Below are 21,850 nucleotides of genomic sequence, written 5' to 3' on the forward strand. Positions count from 1 at the left end.
ATATGTAATAGCTGTTACAGGTGTTCTTTCTTTTAGACAATGCAATCCTTTAAAGACAGTTTCAAGAAAGCCGTGATCAAATTTTAACAATCTACATCCTCCTGATGACTCTGATCTGCTGGCTTTTTCCTTGACATTGTATCATGAAGGATTTTTCATGGTACAAATAGTTTAAACAATCAGTATCAATAATACCTCTAGAAGAAAAAGCTGTTGAATCTCAGATGATCAAATAGCAGCCCCTTAGGTAAATTAATCTCAGGACAAACCCACAGCTCCTTCACCCATGAAAAAACTGAAGATTACAGGGCACAGAAAGCAATATTACATCTTTACATGGAAAAATCCATCAGGCTAAAACACTGACAGACGCACAAAACATAAGACCAGTTAGTATCCACTGAACTTTGTGCAAACCAGATACACTTTGAACTTCACTTAGTTATCCCTTTCTTTTACCGCTTCCTCCAAATAATGACACAGGCATGATTTCAGCATCCAAACAAACAAAGCTGTATTTTGAGATACTGGGAATGGACAAGGACAAAACCGAGATCAGCTGCTCCCAGGCCAGAGGTTCTTCACCTGAAAGAGCAGATTTAGCCGAGAAACTCGGCTAGTGATAGGCTCCACTGGTCCTGCCTCGACTGGATTTCGGGCTCCACATTTAAACTTCAACATCTCTACAGCTTATCTCATACAAACGATCACCTGAAAAAGGGAACAGGGACAATCAGGAAGCACTTGACTGGCTCACTTTAAGTAAAAAAAATATGGACATGGGGGGATGTAATTTAAGCAACATCTGCATTTCCTTGGGGACAAAATTCATAAGCTTAAACGCGCCTGGAGCGTCCCGGCAGTTAAACTGGGGAGAAGCATAGAAGCAATTACGTTGAAGAAGACCTCCGAGACCATCGAGTCCAACCTGTGAGCGAACCGTACCGTGTCAACTTCCCCGCGGCACTCAGCGCCTCGGCCACTCTTTCTTTAAACACCTCCAGGGGCGGCGACCCCACAACCTCGCTGGGAAGGCGCGGAGCCCCCCAAATTCCGGAGCTTGCAGCGGGAGGACACGAGCCCCCCTCAGAGCCGCTCCGTCCCAAGCCCCCTTCCCGTGGCCCCGAGCCTCCCTCAGAGCCGCCCCACTCCAGGTTCCGTTCCCGCGGCCTCCTCAGATCCCCGCGCGCCCCGCTCTTACCGCCGCCTGCGTTTGAACGGCGCGGTGGGCGTGGGAGTCCTGGCGTCGCTTCCAGTACCGCGGCGCGGACCAATCGCAGGCCTGCGGGGCCGGAAGCCCTGTCCGGGAGTGGCGGCGGCCCCGTGAGGGTGGGAGTGGCGGCGGGTTCTGAGGGGACCGTGAGGGGACCCCAGGGCTGTGGGGCTTCCCCAGCTCCGTATCCGGAGGGAGCAGAGGAGGGCCTTCGGACACTGCTGCACACCAAGCAGCTAGTGCTGCTCTGCCCTCACGGCTTTGCTCCCGCTTGTCCTGTATTTCACCTCCTTTTTTTTTTTGTTTGCTTGTTTATTTGTTTTCCTTGCCAAATCTTAAAAGGCAAAAATGACTCATTCTCAGTAGTTTTGAGTGGAGCTGGCTCAACCCTACCCTAGACGTCATAGCTGGCAGCAGCTCCTGGCAGGTAAAGCAGCCAGAGGGGAAATGGAAAGGTTTTCAGAAGCATTAAATTTCCTTCTGTAAAATGCTTGCCTGACCTTTATGACCTTTTTTGTATGGCCGTTTTATTCAGATACAGGTTATTAACTTTCAAGTGAAGCACTAGTGAAAAGCTCCCAGCTCGGCACCCCCTCTGTCCGTGATGCATCGATCAGAAGGCTCCGTGGGATACAGGATGATCTTGTGTAAGGATGGATCCGATGGATTCATGAGGAGATGTCCGGGGAGAACATCGGCACGGAGCACTGATGTGACCTGCAGACATCACAGGTGCACAAAACATAGCCCCTTTTTACACAGTGTCTGGGCAAGATTTAATCTGGTAACAGAAACCTCGGTGATGTGGTTCTTAAAAATAATCATGTTGCTGATTGACAAAAAATAAGATATTTTGCTCTCCAACATTCATTTTAATGATGCTAATACTGGCTTGGCATCTAGCTGATCACATAATGGACTGATGGATTTATTACATTTGACTTTATAGAAATGATTTTAGAGATTTGTGCTTCCACCTCCCTGAGTCCACCCCTGGAACACTGACATAGTTGTGGTGTATTTCTTGTCTGAAACTTACATAGCTGGGTTCATTTCAAGTTACAAAGCCAGAAAGTGTTTTTAAAATCTAATTGTCCACTACCTGCACTGCCAGTTTGGTTTTTGGACTCCACTCAGGACACTGTCATTGCTCGTGTCTCATCCACATCCGCATTGCCCAGGAGAGATCAGCTCTTAAACAGAAAAGCAGTAAAGAGCTTCCTGTGCATGAGCTGGTTAATTGTCATGGTAGTGTGGTAGCATTTTAGTAAAATACCACATCCTTCCCTGATATTCGAACCCTACCATGTCTAAAGGTATTCTACCCTAGATTTTGAACAAGTCTCATTGTCTGCCATCCAACTAAGAGAACTTCAGGCTCCTCTGCCTTTCCCTTTCTCCAGCCTATCTCCTCAGCAAATGTCATTAACCCCCTCTGTTTTAACTGCCAGAATTACTGTTAAATATCCACACTCTTTCTAATTCCATTGGGATATCACCATATCTGTACATCAGTTTGGATTTAGAAAATGGGGGAAGCAGAAGAGCTGGGTTCTCCTTCTGACAGCTCAGTTCTATATTGTGTTCAAATCACAAAGGTGTGACTGATTCTCCTTCCATCTTCTCTGCAGGATGGTGTGGAACAGCTGATCCACACATTGGGAGAGGAAATGGGTCATTAAGGGTTTTATCTCATGTACATTAAGGCTCCCCTTTCCTTTCAGAATGTGAACACTGGCTCTGGGTCTCCCACACAATATCCCAAATTTAACCAGCCAAATTAGCTGCTTGGCTGGATCATGAGCCTCTCTCAGCTGCCCAACAGGTTCAACAATAGCATCAGTTTACTGATTTACAGGTTTATAATTTAATTTTTCCAAATAAATATATTTTTGAGTGTTTGCAAGCAAAGAAGCTGGCTCTTAAAAGCCTTTGGGACAGATACAGTTTTCCTCATAATTTAGATGAAGGCTCAAATTAGATTAGTTCCCTTTAAGAAGGCCCTTAAATACATATTTTGCTAGAAGCAGCCATGTGATACAAGGTCACTTACTGGTTTTTTTTTTTCTTCTTTGATCCTCTGTAACAGACTCATGTAAATAGGAATGTCTACCAGCAAAATGAAATAGTAGCATAAAAATGCAGCTGCACCAGAATTGTTATCAAATGGTAAGAAAAAAACTGAAGTGGCAGATGAGGGGAGAAGAAGAGAGAGAAAAACTACAGTTTCAGTGATAACACCTCAGTACCCATTTCTGATGTCTCAGGTAAAAAGAGAAATACATACCTGTTCAGAAGAACACATATTTTGTTTTTCTTTAAATTGGTGAAGTCTTCAGAGTGAAAGTGATGATTCCTTCCTACCTTTGATATTTTTATCAAGAGAAATCATAGTGCACCAGTCCTTTGTAACAGCCAAGTTATGTATCACTCCTTGAACTTGACAGCTGCTCCTGGTAATAACCTCACTTAAGTAGAATGAGCAGCAGCAGACCTGCAACCATACAAAGTAAAGGCTTATTCCTACTATTAAATTAATAGGTTGTCCAAAAGTGTAACAGCATAAATAGCTCTGTTATTTTCCCTAAGCAGGTCCCAATATGGTGCTCAACATGTTTTGACATCTCACCATGCATTGAATTGGTTACCATCTGTTTGACATTATTTTGTTATAAGAGTAGGGGTTTCCCTTTATTTCCTCAGCCCAAATTCTCTCCCCTCTTGCTGTTGCATTGTGCTCCAAGGTGACTATGTTCCCATTGCTTGTCACTGTAGCATCCTTCAGGCTTGCCTGAGGTCTAAGATACCACATAAATGTAAAAGTAAACAAGCAGGCAGGCAGGTACACCGGCTTTTTGCCAAGAACCTGGTGTTCAGATCCTCATCCTAACTAACTTCACCATATTTTAATGGGCAGAGAGCTCCCAAGTCCCCCCCAACACCATCAGGCTGTGAACTTCTGTATTTACAGCAGCATTACTCGGAAATATCTTCATCTGTGGAGCAGTGAGACACTTGTGGCTGCTCCCAAGGTGCTAATGAATTTATATATGGTTAGAAAGCAGTAAACCAGGCTTGTGCTATCACAGTGCTAAGAGCTAAGTATGACCAAAAGCCTATTTTTTTTGTCCTACCTTGCAAATCTCTCCAGCTCTGTTCTTTCCAAATTGTAATGCTGCTCATGCAGATGGGTCTGCAGGCAAGGCTTCCAGGGGATGTTGGCCCCAGAGATAAATCACGCTCTTCAGCAAGGCCTTTACCATAGCTAATCTATAATCTATAATTCTATATGAAAACAAAAAATTAGCTTTATCAGCTCTATCCCTTCCTCTAACTCACCAATATTTAAAAGATCTTGTAATAAACCAAGTTCTTTCTTCAGCCCTAACCCTGATCACACCTGGGTTACCACTTTGTGTTTCAAAATAAAGGATTTAACTTGGCTGATACTGTCATAAACCATTGTAGCTCTCACCTTTGCTTAATGGGACCTAAATAATCCCTAGATCCCTGACACATTTTGTTTTACTTTCTTTCCCCAAACTATCACAAAGTATCCAACCTGACATAATAGTTATACATACTACAGGGGACAGGAATATTTGCACAATACCTATTTGGGAAGAAGAGTTATGGAAGAGGGAAGTAAATTCCTTATCGAAGATATGAAGGCAAAGACAAATAATCGCCAGGAAAACAATTACATTGTCTTTCCTTCTGCAGTATTTTTAATTTCCTCCTGAGAATTTTTGGAAAAAGACTACTATGCTGTCATCCTCCTGGGATAAGCAAAAAGGAAATGAAACTTTAAAAGACCTGAAAGGCTGTTTGGTGTTTCTTCCACAGACTTTCACTAGAAGGTAGGCGCAGAGATAATATTCTTCAAGGTTATTTTGATTGAAATATTAAAGGCCTTTTTTGTTTGTATTAGCAATATGCTAATAATTGTATTATACAAGTTCACTGGGGGTTTTTTATGCATTGCTTCTATTTTCTTTATATTTACAGAAGTAAAATCCATTAAAATACTTTTAAAAACACATGGCCCTCTTATTAGGTATGTAGTTGTCATCTATCTTTTGATTTATTCATAAAAATGCAAACAGACATATGTGATGCTGCTCTTCAGACCAAATCCCAGTTCTGAGGATTCCTCATTCCAGCACACACTGCTCAGTTCTGACCACACTCTCCTAACAAACTGTTGAATTCAAATGTTGAATTTCCCTGTAAGCCAAAACATAATCATGATAAACTTCTGGTGACCAAAATGAAATAGTAAGAGAATTGGGTCACTAAGAATCCTTCTTTATGAGCAAACTGAGCATTTAACCACATGAAAGTGAAGCGCCTTTTTTAATCCTAATTGTCTTCTTCATTTTTTTTTATATTTGCCTAAAACAAATCCCTCATTACTTTCCAGAGAAATAATTTATTAACTTGTAGATGCAGTGAAAAGCAAATGATGTTTCATATATCTCAGCTTCAGGCTTCCTTTGTGCTATCACAGGAACACTCCTGATTCCACAAAAATTATTTTATAGAAAGCAATTTATTAAACCTCACGATCTGTCAAGACACATGAATATTGATGTGCTCACATTAACATCTCCTGGAGCAGCTGAAAACTAAATTTCGCATGACTTAATGGGAATTACATGTTGCAGAGCAACAGGTGACAAGAGCTTAATTAAAGCAAAACTGATAAAGTAGCTGAGCCATTATAAAAAATGTTTTGTTTTAAATGTCCTAAAGAACCACTTGCATGTTTTCATTGATGGGGAAGGGAAAGCAACTCTGGTTTACAAGATAAAACCTAGAACAGGACAGGTGCCACTTATCAGATGGAAACTGCATCTACCGTAACACTCAATTACTTTGGAATTTAGATAGAATAATCATGTAAAAAATGGCCGTATCCAATTATATTTTACTTAGATTCCAAAAGAAAAAAAGAACAGAAACACCTTTATGGTGAAGATACAGAATTCCTTTGAGAGCACAATTAAAACTTATTATTAAAATTTAATCATATGTTGGTCCTAGGGTGAATGAATTCTAGATGTTCACAGCAGGACTCTTTGCCTTAAATTAACAAATCCACAGAAAATACACCCTTTCCTTAAATACAGCAATAATTTGCTTGTTTGTGGGATTGGGCATCAGTGCCCAGATATTTTATTAGAAAAACAAATCCCACCGGACTGAAGTATCAAAATTTAGTATGAAAATAGATTAAACAAAGTATGTCTGTTAAAATTATGTCAGCATTTAAAAGACAAACAAACCCACTCCTTATTAACTCTGATGATTTAAGATACAGAGGTAGACTTGGATTCTTTGTGTAATTGAACTTGAAAGAAAGTCTGTCTTTTTCCTTTGAAGATTTATTCCAAAAATGCCAGTATCCAATAATCTGTGCTCTGCAGCTCTATAGCATAGTGGGCAGTGAGAATAGGGTAAAAAAGAACAATAGTAGCACTTTGTGCAGAGTATAAATAAAAGCATCAGATGAGGCAATGACAGTTTTAATGTCAAAGGACTCTTCCAGGTAAGACTAAAAGAAATTTAGATTTGATTGCCTGCCTATTTTTCAATCTGGAATCACGATTTTTGTACTTTACGGATTTTGGATGTTCTTGCTCTGAGTGGGTGTGTTCATTCCTGTCCTGAAGAACTCAGCAATGACAGCCTACATGTTACTTTATTTAATTCTTCTAGAATTAGTTCTATACTGTTTGCTTGGAGGCCAAGAAATATTTTACAGTGACTATTGTGGGATTCTCATTTTTAAACAGCTTTTCCATGTTAAGAATTGTGATGAATAAGTGATTAAAAACACCGACAAACACTGAAGTAATTTAAGGTTCATAAAGGAAGTGAATGACAATTTCTGGCTGCTTTGGAGGTCACTGCATGGTCAAATTGCTCTTTTTGGAGTGCTCGTCACCATTTCTCATGGTGATTGGCCTAGCTCACATTGTTTTCTCACACTTATAAATTTCCTTTACTACCTGGAAAGGAAAGGCTCCAAACCCAGTATATTCTTCCTCAAAAATAAGTTATGAAGGTGGGAAACTGTTGCAATGGTGCAATGTTCATGGTCTGCCAAGGAATTGCATTTAACCATTTTTAGCCAAAGGCTGGATACAAAAATACAAGTCTTGAAAGAGGAATGGAAACTCCATGTGAAAGAGTTTCTGTGGAATAAACATTACCTGAATAAAAAATAGCTCTAGGCTACCTTTTTTCTCCCCCCATGTTTTTAAAGTATTGCAGGTCAACTTTTGTTTAAAAATAACTTTTAAATAAAAGGTGGGTTTATGCTACTATTTCAGATTCCTCTATAATTGAATTAATTACCTCAGTACTAAGGTAGAATATTTTCTACTTTCTGCTCTTCCCACCACTTAGCTCTCCAGTTTTCCTCAGAGCAATGGATCTTGTGTATTGCTTCTCTGAAATGTGAAATGGATCAGATGCAGCATTAATTAATTGTGCCAGTGGATGAGAACAATTAATAGATCCTTGGAAATGAGGGGAGAGGTGCAGACTTGTTGGCGCACCCCACACATTACATCTTAAACCTTTTAAGCTTGAAGCAGAAAGTAGTCAGCTTTTCATATCAAAGAGTTATCCAAAAAAGCTTAATAGCCAACCTCAAATGACAAAAAACAACAATAACTAAAACCAAAAATATATCTCAAGTAATTGTTATTTGTTAACAACCTTTCTAAAGCAGAACACCAGCTACCACTTAAAATCCTCCAGAAGACAATGTTTAAAGCAATGGAGGAGGCTGGGTTCTGCATCAACCTATTCCACCATGAACAGATACTACGAAATAAAGATTATTTAGAATACTGGATGCTAAAAGATGCTGGAATAAAAGAGATTTGTACACAGGCTGCATAGTTAGTTGCATCTTTGTCCTCTCTATGTTCCTGTGACTTTCATTCTGATGCCTTTCAATATCCCAGGCTCAAAAGATGATGTATCATCTAGTTCCTGTGAATAAGAACTGCTACTTCTCTCTTGAAAAGGGTTCTTTAAATCCTACTGGTTTTCTGGAATTCAGTTACAATCTGAGCCAGAGGCACAGCCAGGCAGTGCTGGCAGTCATGTTCAACAGCAGCATAGAGTCTGCAAAAGTCTTCCCCCCTTATATGTAGCCTCTTGGGGCAAAAACTGCTATTCCACATTCAGAAATATCCAGTGAACAGGCTGATACAAGGTATTTATAAACAATGAAGGTGCAGGAACAAGGCTGTCTCCCCCTGTCACTGTCTGCCCAGCTGTGGTATGACAGAAGAATACACAGCCCCCACTGCATCATTCAGCAGTACCAACACATCAGAAAATGGCCACGGCTAAGAGCATTTTTCTTTTCATTCATACCAACTCATTTGTAAAGGGCCATTTCTGCCCAAGCTGCATATAAATCGTAGGTTGTTAGTGGATTGCTGCTCTCTGGCTTCATCTGCACAGTGCTCCGTGCCAAAACCACGGCTCTGCAGAACCTCAGTCGTAAAGAAGAAAATTATCAATAAGCCTGGGCAGCTTGTGATGCTCAGTGACAGATTTTCACTGCCTCTATGGCTGTATTTTAATTTAGACAAAAATAGTTATCAGCGCAGTTGCAAGGGAAAAGAAGTCATCTGCTTCTTATCTAATGTGTAATTCAAAAATTCCTATAATTGATCTTCATAGACAATTTTTGCAAGCTCACTCACCCACACTGCACATATTGTGCTTCCTGACATAATTCCCGACATAGACAATGATATTTCAACAGAGGAAGCTTGTTAAATCAGGTCAAACAAAATAAAGAATCAGAATGTGCTGCAAGTCCTTGCAGCTGTCTGTCTTTTCACCCTTCCCCCTTATCCTCACCAAAAAACCACAAAACAAAAAAAAACAAAAACCAAAACAACAACAGAACACACACAAAGCAATACAAAACCAATTTCCAAATACCGGTATTTTTGTAATGGGCTAAAAACACAAAATTCAGCTTTGTTAAATGTTGATAGGCTTCTGAATTAAAATACATTATTTTCTCCAAAGATGTTGGACTATTACTGTTGATCAGACGTAACTGCCAGTCTTTTATTGCTTCCACATGGTTTAATTTTCCCTGGAAGTGCCATATATATTCTAATGATCTGCCAAATTAAAAGAATTCTAAATGGGTTCCCAATTGATGAGATGGTGTTTCTGAGATAGGACAATAAAGGACATTTTCTCTCACAGACAAACACAAAAATTCAGGAGGTGATAATCGGTCCTCAGGTGTCTGAAAGAGCAATACATAATTTCAGAGCAACACAAACAATAGATGCATTTTCCATTCATAATGACTGTAAGTAAAGAGGAATATGTTTCTGTTTTATAAACACAATCACTGGCCTAGGCAGCATTCTCCAACTACTCAAACTGCTCTTATTCTTCAAAGAACTGAGATAAATGAAGGGTTCAACAGACTAACAACTAATAGATACAATTAAGGTAGCAGAAAGCCAGACAAAGTTCAACAGAAGCATGTTAGAATACTAGACACAAAAAGCTGGCACAGGGGAACCCCATTTTAATTTCTATGAATGCAACTCCAGCTTTTAAAACAAAACATTTGAAGTGCAGAGTGAGGTAGATTCCTTTATTCCAGATTCTTTTTCCAACTCTAGGTGCTAATTCTATAGCAGTTGAGAGATGATTCCCATAAATCACCTCCCTCACCCACAGGCCTTTCCCCCATCAGCTGGAGATGGCTCTTAGGCTGTGCTGCTGAATGATTTTCCAATACCTGGTGGCTATAGCGCTTCGGGTTATTTATGCTACACCTTACTGAGCTGGTAAGTCAGCAGGAGAGAAAGGGAAGCAACCAAGGGGGATGCACGTGCAGACACACTAAAAATCACAGTAAGCTCTTACCTTTCATGCCCACAGCAAGTTCCCAGGAGGCTTCTGCACTCAACAGGGATGTTGGTGTGCTCTGAAAATTGAGACAATATTTCCTGAGCTCTGCAGACATACCATGTTATGTGCAAGCATCTCCTCTTTCCCACTGAGTAAGTTCTGAAACACTCAACAAACTCAACAACTTGAAGGGCAGACCCATAAATATTTCAGCTAGTTGTAGATAGGTTACTTCTTTGGAGTTAAATAACTGGAGTAAAACTGACCCAGCATGTATTTTATATATATATTTATATATATAGCACAAAACTGACCCAGGGAGTAGTAAGGATTATGAGCCAGACTGTGGAATGGGAAGCCATACAGGCTCTTTCGCGAGGATATTCAATAATGGAATGTTTGGAAGGTAGTTGCTTCCCTAGTTTTTGGCCTTCACTGAAATTTCTTCATTTAAATGTAAATTTGGGGAAGCAATATTCATCTGTCTATATGATGCCTTTATATGAAAACAGTGAGGGAAAATAAAAATTAATTAAATTCTTTACATAAGGCTACATCTGACACTGACCTAAAAGAGCATAACTAAAATAGGCAAAAACATGTTTATTTAAGCTAAGATATACTTTTAATAGCAAAGTGTTGCTGAAAGAAACCAGATACCCAAATAAGTGGCAAGCTAACCCACAGCACTGAAATCAGGTACAAAATATGGTTTCTGATGACTTTTCCGTTCCTGCTCAACAAGGCTGATTTCGTGTCATTCTTGGCAGGCAAAGGTGTGGAAGCTTTATGAAATAACCTGTTTTCTAAGAGAGAGAAGAATCACACACCAAAGGGCATTCAGCCAAACCCAGAGCCTAGATTGCTATGGAGTTTTATCAGTCTCTACATCCAGAATGAAAAGCCATTGAGTAAGCAAAATATGCATCCCATCTTTATATTCTTTCTACATGTACTAGTTTGTAAACAAACCAGTGGGAGGCACCAAGTCAGAATAACAACTTAATGGAAATTAAAGAAAATGAAAAAAAAAAACTAAAATAAAACACTGGTTCAAACTGACATTGTCAAGATACAACCTGAGTCCCTGTTAGGCAGGGTGGTGGTAGCAGTCTAGTAGAATGGTGGCTGCAGTCTTCTGAAGCAGTGAGCCTGTAGAAAAAGAGTCTGCTCTTCTTCAGAAGGTCCAGTGGTGGCTATGCAGCTCCTGTCTTCTGGGAATCCAGTAGAAAGGGTTGCCTCTGGTGTTCAGAATCTCAGATATATCCACGATGGGATGCTTGGTTCCTCCCTCTGGGTGGAGCATCTCACAATGGGGTAATGAGTCATGAGGCCAAGTGTTGATTAGGCTCATTAACAGAAGATAGTTCGGAGGGAGTTATCTGTGAGTCATGCAGCAGGACAATGATGGGCCATTAACAGAAAGATAGTCTGGGGAGAGGAGGCAAGGAAACACTGCCCCACCTGATTTCAACAGCTCATGAGGATGGTAATAGAATACACTGCAACCCAGGACACTACAACAGCATGTCAACATATTCACTGATCCCAGTGAACCGTATTTGGCTCCCTTTTTGTCACATCGCTGCCTTCACTCACCCCATGGGAGAAGTTGGCTGTGAACTCACACCAAGGCTGCACTAAATGTTCATAAATGTCATTCCCGATGCAACTGAGCTCACCCAGTCCCTGCAGGCATGGAATGCTGTACAGCAAAATGCAAAAATGGGAAGCAAGAATAGAAGGCACTTTATTAAGGTAATGTTCATATCTAAATTTCACCCCCATATAGATCATGTGTGGGTGAATATTAGATTTAAGCAGTCAGCTTAATGCTGAATATTTTATTGACAAATATGGTCTATGCATTTCCTAAAATGTCTAGAAGTATGCAAAGCAATAATATGGGAAAGGCAGGATAGAAAGAGAAAGGAAACTTTTAATCTTAAGGTTTATTTTTAGGTGATCTATTGAATGAAGGTTTGGCTTTTCCTTAGAACACCCACATCCATGCAGCAGAGCAAAGATTCTGATGAATGTGATACCCAGAGTATCACAGCTTTCTCCATGGTTGTTTTTTTCATATAATGTAGTCAGTTAATTAGATCTCCTCTGATCAATCATTGAATTTCCGCTTCAAAAGGCATTATGATATGATGAGAGTGCCTTGCAGCAGTTAAACACTTTGATTTTTCTGTCCTAACACATTTATAACTGATGTCAACTAGGTCCTCCAAGCAGGAATAAATAAATACTTTTTAAAATTACAAGCACAATTTATCTGACAATTTAAAATCTGACCAGTAAAATTAGTGTAATATGGATTCATTCTCTCCATTGGTCCTTTCCAGTATCTAAGACCAATCTCTTTCATGTTTTCCATGTGCCTTATGTTTTGATCTCAAGCCCTCTGGAGCTTCAGCCTTCTCTCTTGCAATTGTTCTCTTCAGCTCTTTTGTAGCATCACTATTATACATCTGTGACTTCAGCTGTGTTACAGCAGCTCCTTCCTTGATCCTCAGGAGTCTGACTCAAAAACCAAAGCAGTGTAGTTGTTGTAAAGATATATTGACAGGAACTCTTTTGTTTTCCTTTTGTGACTTGTCTCTTGAAGAGAAACTGTGATCTAAGGGTTAAGACTGTAGGTCACAACTTCATTATGAAATTTGCATGCTTTGGCATTGGGGACTGTTGGCAAGTTACTGCCTTGGCTTCTCCTCATCCCTCTGTGAAAGGGGAGCAGGGATTAGAGGACAATGTCACCCCAAGGGTTGCCTCATTATAGTTTCTGTGAAGAGGTTTGGACTCCTTGGAAAGCAGACAGTACAAGGAGGGGTGGTGTGTAGTTTAGGGAAAGGTTGGGTTTTGCTTCCTCTCCAAAAGCAGATGGTATGTGCAACATCCAGGGATCTTTGCACAGTGCTGTTCAGAGAAGTTCTTATGCTTGCAGTAAAACAAGAAAATAAAAAAGCTTTCAATGTCCTGCTTTTGTTTGTGATTCAAGTCCCAAAATGAGGGAAAAAAGATACATTGGTTTTCTGAGCAGTATAAATGGTAGAAAATAATTTACTTTTTAATCCTATGGAAATACTTTTGCCAGATGAAAACTGTTCTGCTTTTGCCTTTCCAGCAGGGGAGTGCAGTCTGCAGGTAATTAAACAACAGAAAGCAATACCCATAATTCAACAGTATGTCTTAGCTATTACTTGGCAATTCTTTTTCTCTTGAAAACCCCTATACATAATATGAGCTTAAAACGGAAATCACTCATAGCAAGTTTCATTTCATTGTGAATTGTTCTCATACAGTAATATGGAACCACATTTGTAAGAAACCCAAATCTTTTCCTGCCAGCTGAAGCTGTCCTGCACTCTTACAAAGTCTGCTATTTTGCATTTGAATACCTGCTATGTGGGCAGCAGACCCCAGGGAGATGATACACCAGTCTGGAAACTTGACATTCTGTGAAACGAAAGGGTGCTGACAAACTGAAGGGGATTTAGGAACCAGCAACTAGAATGAGAAGACACAGGATTTTCATTTTTCTGGAGCGATTAAGATTTGGCTATTTTTATAGCAAGGTTGATTACTGCCTCCCAAATTAAACCCACTACTCGGGGAAACATATTATCATCTGGAAACTCATTCCCTAGTACTTGCAGGTCTCCCCATGGCCAGGCTGACACAGCAAAGACAGGTTTCCAGGTGCCTCCAGAGCCAAGAGGAGGAGAGGTTATTGCTCCTGACAGTGTAGAGCACTCCTGGGGCCCAGGGAGACAGTGTGCCCCTGTCGTGTGAGCTGAACATGTAAAAGGTGACAATGTTCTTTTTTACTAACTCAACTGTTAAAAAGAAATAGAAGAAATCACAGTTTGAAAGCATGAAAAAGGAGAAAGATGCTGGGGAATAGCACTGACTACTGAATCGCGCTGAAACTGGGCCAGGAGACACCTCAGAGACAGAGTCAGAGAAGTGGGTATTTGCTTTATTCGGCGCTCTGGGTGTGTGGGGATCGCTCCTCCAAACACACACACCGGTGCTCTCTACAACACAGTATTAAGGGTTAAATTATGAATATTCATCACATTCCTTGGGACAAGTGTGGTATTACAAATTATTTCTCGGAAGTCATTAATATCATTAACATATGGGTCATGCATGCGCACGCTCCTCTTCTTCCTCGGGGGTCTTTTTGATGAAGACCAGAAGTCTTCCTCACAGTGCCCTTTTCACCTTTCTCCCTGGGCATGTGTAGTCCTTTGAGGAATGATTCAGCAGTCTCTGAGATAATCCTTGTCCCCTCTATCTTGACAAGATTAGGGTGAATTTGGCTTCTTAGGTTTTGAAATTAACATCTGTCTGAACTAACATTTGCTGTCTCCCAATAGTTAACTTGTGCTTACATGAGTTAGTTATTGACTGCCCTTTCCTCACTACCTCAAGCTGATGCAGGGTCCCTCATCCATGTAGAATGAGCTTTAGCTCACCAGGAGCAACTTAATTACTTCTGTTCAGTGGTTTTCCACCCACGTGTTTATCGTAGTTTGTGGTCTTGGAAAGTGCTGAGGAAACAGCTCAGGGCATGGAAGGGGATTACTCTCATAGGTAATGGGTGCTGCAAAAACTCCTTCTGAAAGCTTCTCTGCTGCATATACCCAGGATGTCTCCCCCTGGACAGGATTGTCTGGCTCCTAATGATGTGACAAAGGAGCAGATCCTGTATGGACACAAAGGTGCTGGTATTTGCATCAAGGAGTTAACAGCCCTAAGGATTAGTAATTACACAAATAAATATACAGCTAATAAAAAACCCTGTTATCCTGTACTTTTTACTTTAAAATTCCTTGTTCCCAAAAAGTGAATCAGGTCTCTCTTCAGGTAATTTATAGAATACCAGTTTCCATAACAACATAATTGCTCAGTGAAGTAAAAATACCTGGCAGAGTTGCCATTATCATGAAATAATTGACCACAACAGTTAGTGAAAGAGGCTGCATTAAACCCCACATTGCTTTTTGTCAACATGGCCAATTACAATCCAATAGTACCAGATCAAAGACCAGCATTCCTAAAATGAGTCATTACAAATCACTGCATAACCCTAAGAAGCAGAGCAAGATAATAGTGAACAAATATTTTTCCCAACAACAAAGCACAAAGTAATGTCCAGTCATTAATGGTTGCAGAACTCCATGGCCCACACCATGACCGATAATTTTAGGACTTAAGGGTTTGCTGTAAAGAAATACTAGCAAAAACAGCTCTCTGTTTGTGCCTTCATATGAGTGAAGGCACGAGCTACTTTTCAATTCTTAATAGGAGTTTTTGTTCCACAAAGGCTTGGCAAACATTGTCATATGGTAAGATTCAAGAGGGAGAAACTCACACCCACTGCTGAAAATACCTACTTCATTAAAAAACACAGCACTAGTCCAGATGTAGATGTACATCTTCCCATGGAACCATTACATCTTTACTCCTCCTATGGGCTGCAGAAGCAGCCAGCCCACGGCTGGGTTTGTGTAGGAGCGCTCAGACTCAACACCTCTCACATGAGTGTGCAGTTCCCACCCTGCACAGCCCCAGCCCAGCTCTGCTCTGCACTCTGTCATGCTCACCGTGTCTGTGAGACATTTTTTGTTTCTCTGCAGCTTCTCCAGCAGCTCCAGCAGTCTGCTACTTGCTGGTGAAGGCACACAGTGCAATCCCTGCAGCTGGCGCAAGGGTATGTGAGGATGGGTGCCCTCTTGGCTTAAGTGTTGAAAGATCATCCTACTAAGAAGGACCCAGCTTGAATCCTGTGTCCAGAGTCTCCCTGGAGCATGGTAAGTCAAGAAGGAGCCTCAAGTGCAAAGCAGCTTATGTGTCAGGTCAGGGCCAGGCATGAACTGAAGTCAAATTGCTGGTGTGGTACCCCAAACAGATCAAGCTGGCCTGAAGTATTGGCCATGCAACTCCTCCAGATCCAGAGTAGTTCTGCTTGTTCCTGGCACTGTCAGCTTTGTTTTGGAGAGTCTGTTAGAGAATGCTTCCAAACTTCACAACTCACAGAGATGAAAACCTATAGTACAAAATTGTTAAATCTCTAACTCCTATGTGCCAAATTACAAAACTCTTCCCCTATTCTTTTCCCTTTGCACCCCTTGTTCCTTACACACAGGCAGGGTGAGCACAGCATGGTGTTGGCTCTGTCCTTGGGAACTCTTGAGTCATCCAGGCCATGCTTCACCCCCTTAGCAGTCCACGGATGTTTCCCCTGACTTCAATGTCATGAGTCACCTTGGTGGATGAGTGATCTTTCTGCTCTACCTGACATGATATTGATAACCCTGGGAAACAACAAACTTGTCAGAAACTCTGTGGAGATATTGAGCCTTGATAAAAATCAGGATGGTCTTTTATTTTATTACATCTCGCTTGGCTAACACTCATAACAGCTTTCTTTTCCTTCTGTTTAACGAGAAATCTCTGGTTTTTTCACCCTTACCAAGTGTCCTGGGTTGCAGTGTATTCTATTACCATCCTCATGAGCTGTTGAAATCAGGTGGGGCAGTGTTTCCTTGCCTCCTCTCCCCAGACTATCTTTCTGTTAATGGCCCATCATTGTCCTGCTGCATGACTCACAGATAACTCCCTCCGAACTATCTTCTGTTAATAAGCCTAATCACACTTGGCCTCATGACTCATTACCCCATTGTGAGATGCTCCACCCAGAGGGAGGAACCAAGCATTCCATCATGAATATAATCTGAGATTCTGAATACCAGAGACAACCTTTCCACTGGATTCCTAGAGGACAGGAGCTGCATAGCCACCACTGGACTTTCTGAGGAATATCAGGCCCTTTCTACAGGCTCACTGCTTTGACAGAACCACATCTATCACTTCAGGAGGACTGCAGCCACCATTTTATTGGACTGTCACCACCACCCTGACTAACAGGGTGTCAGGTTGTATCCTGACTCTGTCAGTTTAACCCAGTATTTTCTGCCTTTATTTTTTTTCCCCTTTATGTCCCTATTAAGTTGTTATTCTGACTTGGTGCCTTCCACTAGTTTGTTTTCGAACTAGTACACCAAGCTCTGCAAATACACCTTCCCATCCTGTATTTCCTCTACCCAGCACCAGGGAAAAGCTAGGCACATACTAGATAGCTTTGGACATTACAGAAGCAGAGAAAAAAAGGTCACACATGAGTTTTATCTCTGGCTTTGCAGTTCTGGCCTGTTTTGCAAGCAAGACACATATGGCTTTTAATTATTCATTAGGGTAACTGCAAACTCTCTGAGGCTGCCTGCACCTCTTGCAGCAGGGGAGGCTGTGGCTGAAACACCTCGGCACAGATGTACACAAACAACCAGAAAAAGCAAAACATTTGTCAGAAATAAAGTGCAGGAAAACAGTGAGAAAAATAAAGCAATTAATCATTCACAAAGTGGGGAGTGGGGCAGGGAGAGAGAGAGAAAGAGAGAGAATGGCCAAAGAAACCTGATATCTTGTGCTGCCTCCCCTGGAAGTCTGTCAGCCCACTGGCAGGAAGATTAAGGATGTTGATGGGAATTCCTTTCTCACCACAGTCGGCTCTAAAAGCACAGGACAATAACCTACTTTTACAGGTCTGGCTGTGGCTTTGCCACAATACATCTTTTTCTCCCCTAACTCTAAACAAAAAAGGATGATCTCTTGCACTGCCTGTTATCTGAGTGCTGCCCTCACAGCTGAGGTAAAGGTATTGATTGAAGCACTTGGACATTTATTGGATTTACAGCTTTTCTGATGTGTGAAAAATGCTTTGTCCTGCTAACTCATATAGTCTTACATGCTCCAGCATTTGTTGGTGTAACCACCAAAGGTCCAGACCCTCTGCCACACTTCCTTTGTGAACAGACCAACCAGTGAAATCCCTGCAAGGCAGAATACAGATTTCAAAGCATCAGATTTAACCATATACTTGACATTGGGCTTGAAGAGCCTGCACATCTTAGAGTTCAGCTCTCCTTGACCCTCTGGGAAGGACAATACTCATTGCTGTATCCACAGCTTAAGCTGGGTTGCCTGTTTCAGTATCTTGCTCTTTGAGGAACCTGTTTAGCAGAGTGAATTTGCACTGGCTGGTTGCCCTGGATGGCTTCTTGAGTCAAGCTCTCCAACCCTCCCCATGGCTTATTTACTGGATTCAGTACATGTGGGAGGGGGAAAAGAAAGAATGGAAAATTACTTAGAGGTAAGGTCAGTGCCATCCTTTTGCCCCATAAGGATAGAACCTTTTGCTACTTTCTTTTTTATACAGACCTGCAAGATTTTGATCTGAGCAAGGAAAAAATGATTCACCCTCTTGCAGAGACTCTTAACACCACTCTGTTATAGCTATGCTTTATTTTAACCCTTGTTTGCTAATATCACAAAGAAGGCCTTCATATGTCCTGGGCAAGGTGACATTTCTGTGTTCTGTAATGACATCACTGGCATCAGTCACTTGCTCTCAGTTCTCTGTGTGCTTGAGTCAGTCTGGCCTTTTTGCATTTTCAGAAAGGGCCATCCCTGGAGTGATTTCCAGGCTGAAAGATCATTTGTTCTGTACACACAGGAACCTTCTGTGTTGCAAGAGCATGAGCTCTTGAAACGCCTGATCTAAATCTCCACAAGAACTACTCACTGTTGCAGTCCTCAGTACATGAGGAGTGAAGTCTCACATCAGGCTTCAGTAGTGCAGTTAAACCAAAAAAATCTCATATTTGACTTGTTTCCAATAACTAGCTCTTCTATTTTCTGGGCTGAAGTTCTCCAAAGGACATAACCAAGCTTAAGCAGGGGAAGAAGAGCAGAAATGGGAGTTGGGTGTCTGTCCACTTACGGGCAGCAACTGTCCCAGCTCTCAGCAGAAATACATTTTAGGATCCTAATAGATAATGCCACCATATCATTGTAAAGAAACTGCATTATTATATTAACAGTTTTTCATAGGTATTTGACTGTGATGACATATACAAAATAAAATATTAATAAAGTAGCATACAAAGTAGTTTTAAAAGTAGTAACATATTTCTAAAATGCCAAATCAATAACTAAATTCACAGGATAATGAATTTCTTTGTAAGTCAATAACATGTTGTGCTATAAAGAAAGCTTTAATCCAGGGTTACTCCAGGTAACGCAGTTATGTTTTGCAGTCAATAGTCCCCAAAAGAGCATTAAGCTTGTATATATGCCTGACTAAGATGGTGGCATATTTACAATGTATTTCACTGATTTATATGTCCTTTTTCCTCTCCATCCAAGCAATAGCTTTTCTTCATCCCTATCCTAACAGCTGCAGAAATGGGGTTTGTCTCAGGCTTTGTTTGGGAGATTAAAACCATCTCTTTTTGTAGTATACAAAAAGTATAATCTCTCTTTGTTTTATACACTGAAGGAAGCATTAGAGATGAAAATTAATGCCACAATGGATTTTGTTAATCACACCAGGAAGCTTGGTTTGCTGTAGTAGGCACTTCCAGCAGAAGGTACTCACAATCAGTTTAAACGCCCTCCTGTGTTTAAATAGTGATGATCAAATCTGGGCAATCACAGCTCCTGTCGGGACAGGGGTTCTTTTAAAAGGGCCAGTACTGTCCAAACCATCTCACCTTATGGTCAATCCCTCTTTCCAGCAATATAAGTGTCTGTGGAACTGCAAGGACAAAAGGACTAGAAAAATCAGTGCCTGGGGGAATTGCTGTGAGATAAAGGAAGTGTCACCTCTGGGTCACCAGCGCAAAAGAAATCATAATGGTCATAAGGGCCAACAGTTACTGTGGTGGGACAGGTGCTGGCAACATGAGGGACCAGTCTCTGCTCGGTCCTTGGAGAGTAGGTGCTCACATTACAAAAAGCATCACTGCTGTTAACTGATGCTGCCAGGAAAAAGGCCAAGGATCAACAGGTCCCCCAAGCTGGGCTGTTGGGGTGTATCCCCACCAAAGGCCAAGTCCCAGTGGCAGATGGCCAAAGGGAAGTTTGCATTCCCACAATTCATGTTCTAACTGTTACGAGTAATCAGCAGCTCTCCAGGGCGCTGGGTTTGACGTGAGGCAGGAGCCAGCCCTGCTTGAAAACTGCATCAGTCACCAACTGTCCCAGCCAAAAACATCCTTGGACTGATGCGTTGGGGCTGTTGCATACAGATGAACATGGTCTAAGTGAACCTTCCATAGAAGGAAGGAAAGCAAGCCCCAGGAAAGCAGCATACAAAGAGAAAAGCTGTAAAAAACCTCGTAATTCCTTTCTGCAGAATCTAGGAATCAAAAGTACAAGTTTCCTTTAAAATGTTTTTGTTCAATCACTATTAAAGCCTTGATTGATTTAAAAGTATAATCAGAAATTGAGGGAAATGGGTCTTAGCAAATGTGACAATATACAGGTTTATTCTGCTGTATTCTGCCTCAGCCTCCCTCCTGTGCCAGGATCTAAGGGGATAGAAAATCAACAAAACCAAAACTGAAACCCCAACCAGTCCTGCCCCTAAGAGAAGGAATAGTGCTGGGAGCTGAACTGACTACAACTCCCAACGTTCACTGAGGGTACCTTTAGGACAAATGTTCCCCGAGAACATCCCAAACAATCTGAAATTGAAAGCAAGCCCCGGTGGCCGTTGGAAGCTGTAGTCAGCTCTCCGGGGTAAACTACTGAGCACAAAGATCCCGAGAGCTGCTCTGGCAACCAAAAGAGCCCCGCTAGAGCTCTGGGGGAGCGGGCGGCGAGCGGGGAGAACGCGCTGTTCCCCTCGGGGGGTGCAAAGCTCCCTCCTTGGGCTTCCCCGATGTTTTGGGGGGATTTTCGGCCTGGGCCTGCGGCACAAGGGGCGAGACCTGCCCGCGGCAGCTGGATCCAGCAGGACCCAGTTTTCCCCGCGCCACCCGGGCCCGATGCCGATGGCTGCGCCGGTGGCAGTGGCGGTGGCCGCGGCGATGCGCTGCCGGGGCCCGGCGCCCGGCGCCGGGGGGCGGGGGCCGGGGGCGGTGGCGCTCCCCGCCCAGCCGCCGCAGCCGCGGGCCGGGCGCGGGGGGCGCAGCGGAGCGGTGGCGGCGCACAGGGCCATGTCGGCGCCGTGCCTGCGCCTGCCCGCCGCCGGGTCAGCACCGGCGGAGGCGGACAGCGCCGGCGGCATGGAGCCGCCCGGGGCCGCCGCCCTGGAGCTGGCCCTGGAGGAGGAGCTGGCGCTGCTGGCCGCCGCTGGGGAGCCGCCGGAGCCGCCGCCCGCCGCCGCCGCCCGCGACCCCGAGCTGCTCTCGCTGATCCGGCAGAAGGAGAAGGACCTGGTGCTGGCGGCGCGGCTGGGCAAGGCGCTGCTGGAGCGCAACCAGGACATGAGCCGGCAGTACGAGAGGATGCACAAGGAGCTCACCGACAAGCTGGAGGTGAGGCCCCGCCGCGCTCCGCCCGGTCCCGGCCCCGGTCCTGGCCTGCGGGGTCTCCCCGCGCAACGCGGCCCCTTCCCTGGCCAGTGCCGGGGGCGGGCGGCGGGCGCAGGCCCTGCCGGGCAGCCCACGGGATTCGCTGTGGCCGTGACGGGGAAGAAGGATTCTGAGCAATGCCTGCGAAGCCTGGGGGAGGCAAAGCTGCCGTTCTCCCCCGCTCCTCCCGGCCGAGAGCCGGCATGTGGGGCCGGGGCCGGGCTGCAGCACCGCGCTCCGGAGGCTCCTGGGGGACTGCTCTGCCCCAGGACCACCTGGGAGAGATGTG

The 21,850-nt window shown here is 43.0% G+C and overlaps 2 protein-coding genes and 2 long non-coding RNA genes across 16 annotated transcripts in view; 2 read left to right on the forward strand and 2 right to left on the reverse strand.

Moving 5' to 3' along the window:
- Positions 1 to 696, reverse strand: part of CIT (citron rho-interacting serine/threonine kinase) — a 68,999-nt gene extending 68,303 nt beyond the window's left edge. For all 8 annotated transcript variants that reach the window (XM_048322977.1, XM_048322975.1, XM_048322973.1 and 5 more), the window contains exon 1: positions 586 to 696. In XM_048322977.1, coding sequence (XP_048178934.1) covers positions 586 to 681 — 96 coding nt within the window. In that variant the 5' untranslated portion in view covers positions 682 to 696. The remainder of the gene's footprint in view (positions 1 to 585) is intronic.
- An 852-nt stretch (positions 697 to 1,548) lies between these two features.
- LOC125335403 lies at positions 1,549 to 8,119 on the forward strand. Its single transcript, XR_007207443.1, has 2 exons — positions 1,549 to 1,640; positions 1,749 to 8,119. It is a non-coding gene; the product is annotated as an uncharacterized LOC125335403 (long non-coding RNA).
- On the reverse strand, positions 3,626 to 21,688 carry LOC125335404. Its single transcript, XR_007207444.1, has 4 exons — positions 21,513 to 21,688; positions 10,145 to 10,205; positions 7,577 to 7,671; positions 3,626 to 3,707 (listed from the first exon to the last, which is right to left on the reverse strand). It is a non-coding gene; the product is annotated as an uncharacterized LOC125335404 (long non-coding RNA).
- BICDL1 (BICD family like cargo adaptor 1) overlaps positions 21,190 to 21,850 on the forward strand; it is a 50,382-nt gene continuing 49,721 nt past the window's right edge. For 5 of the 6 annotated variants that reach the window (XR_007207441.1, XR_007207442.1, XM_048322984.1 and 2 more), the window contains exon 1: positions 21,197 to 21,525. Coding sequence is in view for 4 of the 6 variants with exons in the window: in XM_048322984.1 (XP_048178941.1) it covers positions 21,205 to 21,525 (321 nt within the window). In the remaining 2 variants the exon portion in view is untranslated. Of the gene's footprint in view, positions 21,526 to 21,850 lie in introns of all 6 variants that reach the window. The other variant, XM_048322987.1, reaches the window with a different exon arrangement.

Source organism: Corvus hawaiiensis, chromosome 18 (assembly GCF_020740725.1).
Source record: "Corvus hawaiiensis isolate bCorHaw1 chromosome 18, bCorHaw1.pri.cur, whole genome shotgun sequence".
Taxonomy (NCBI): Eukaryota; Metazoa; Chordata; class Aves; order Passeriformes; family Corvidae; genus Corvus; species Corvus hawaiiensis.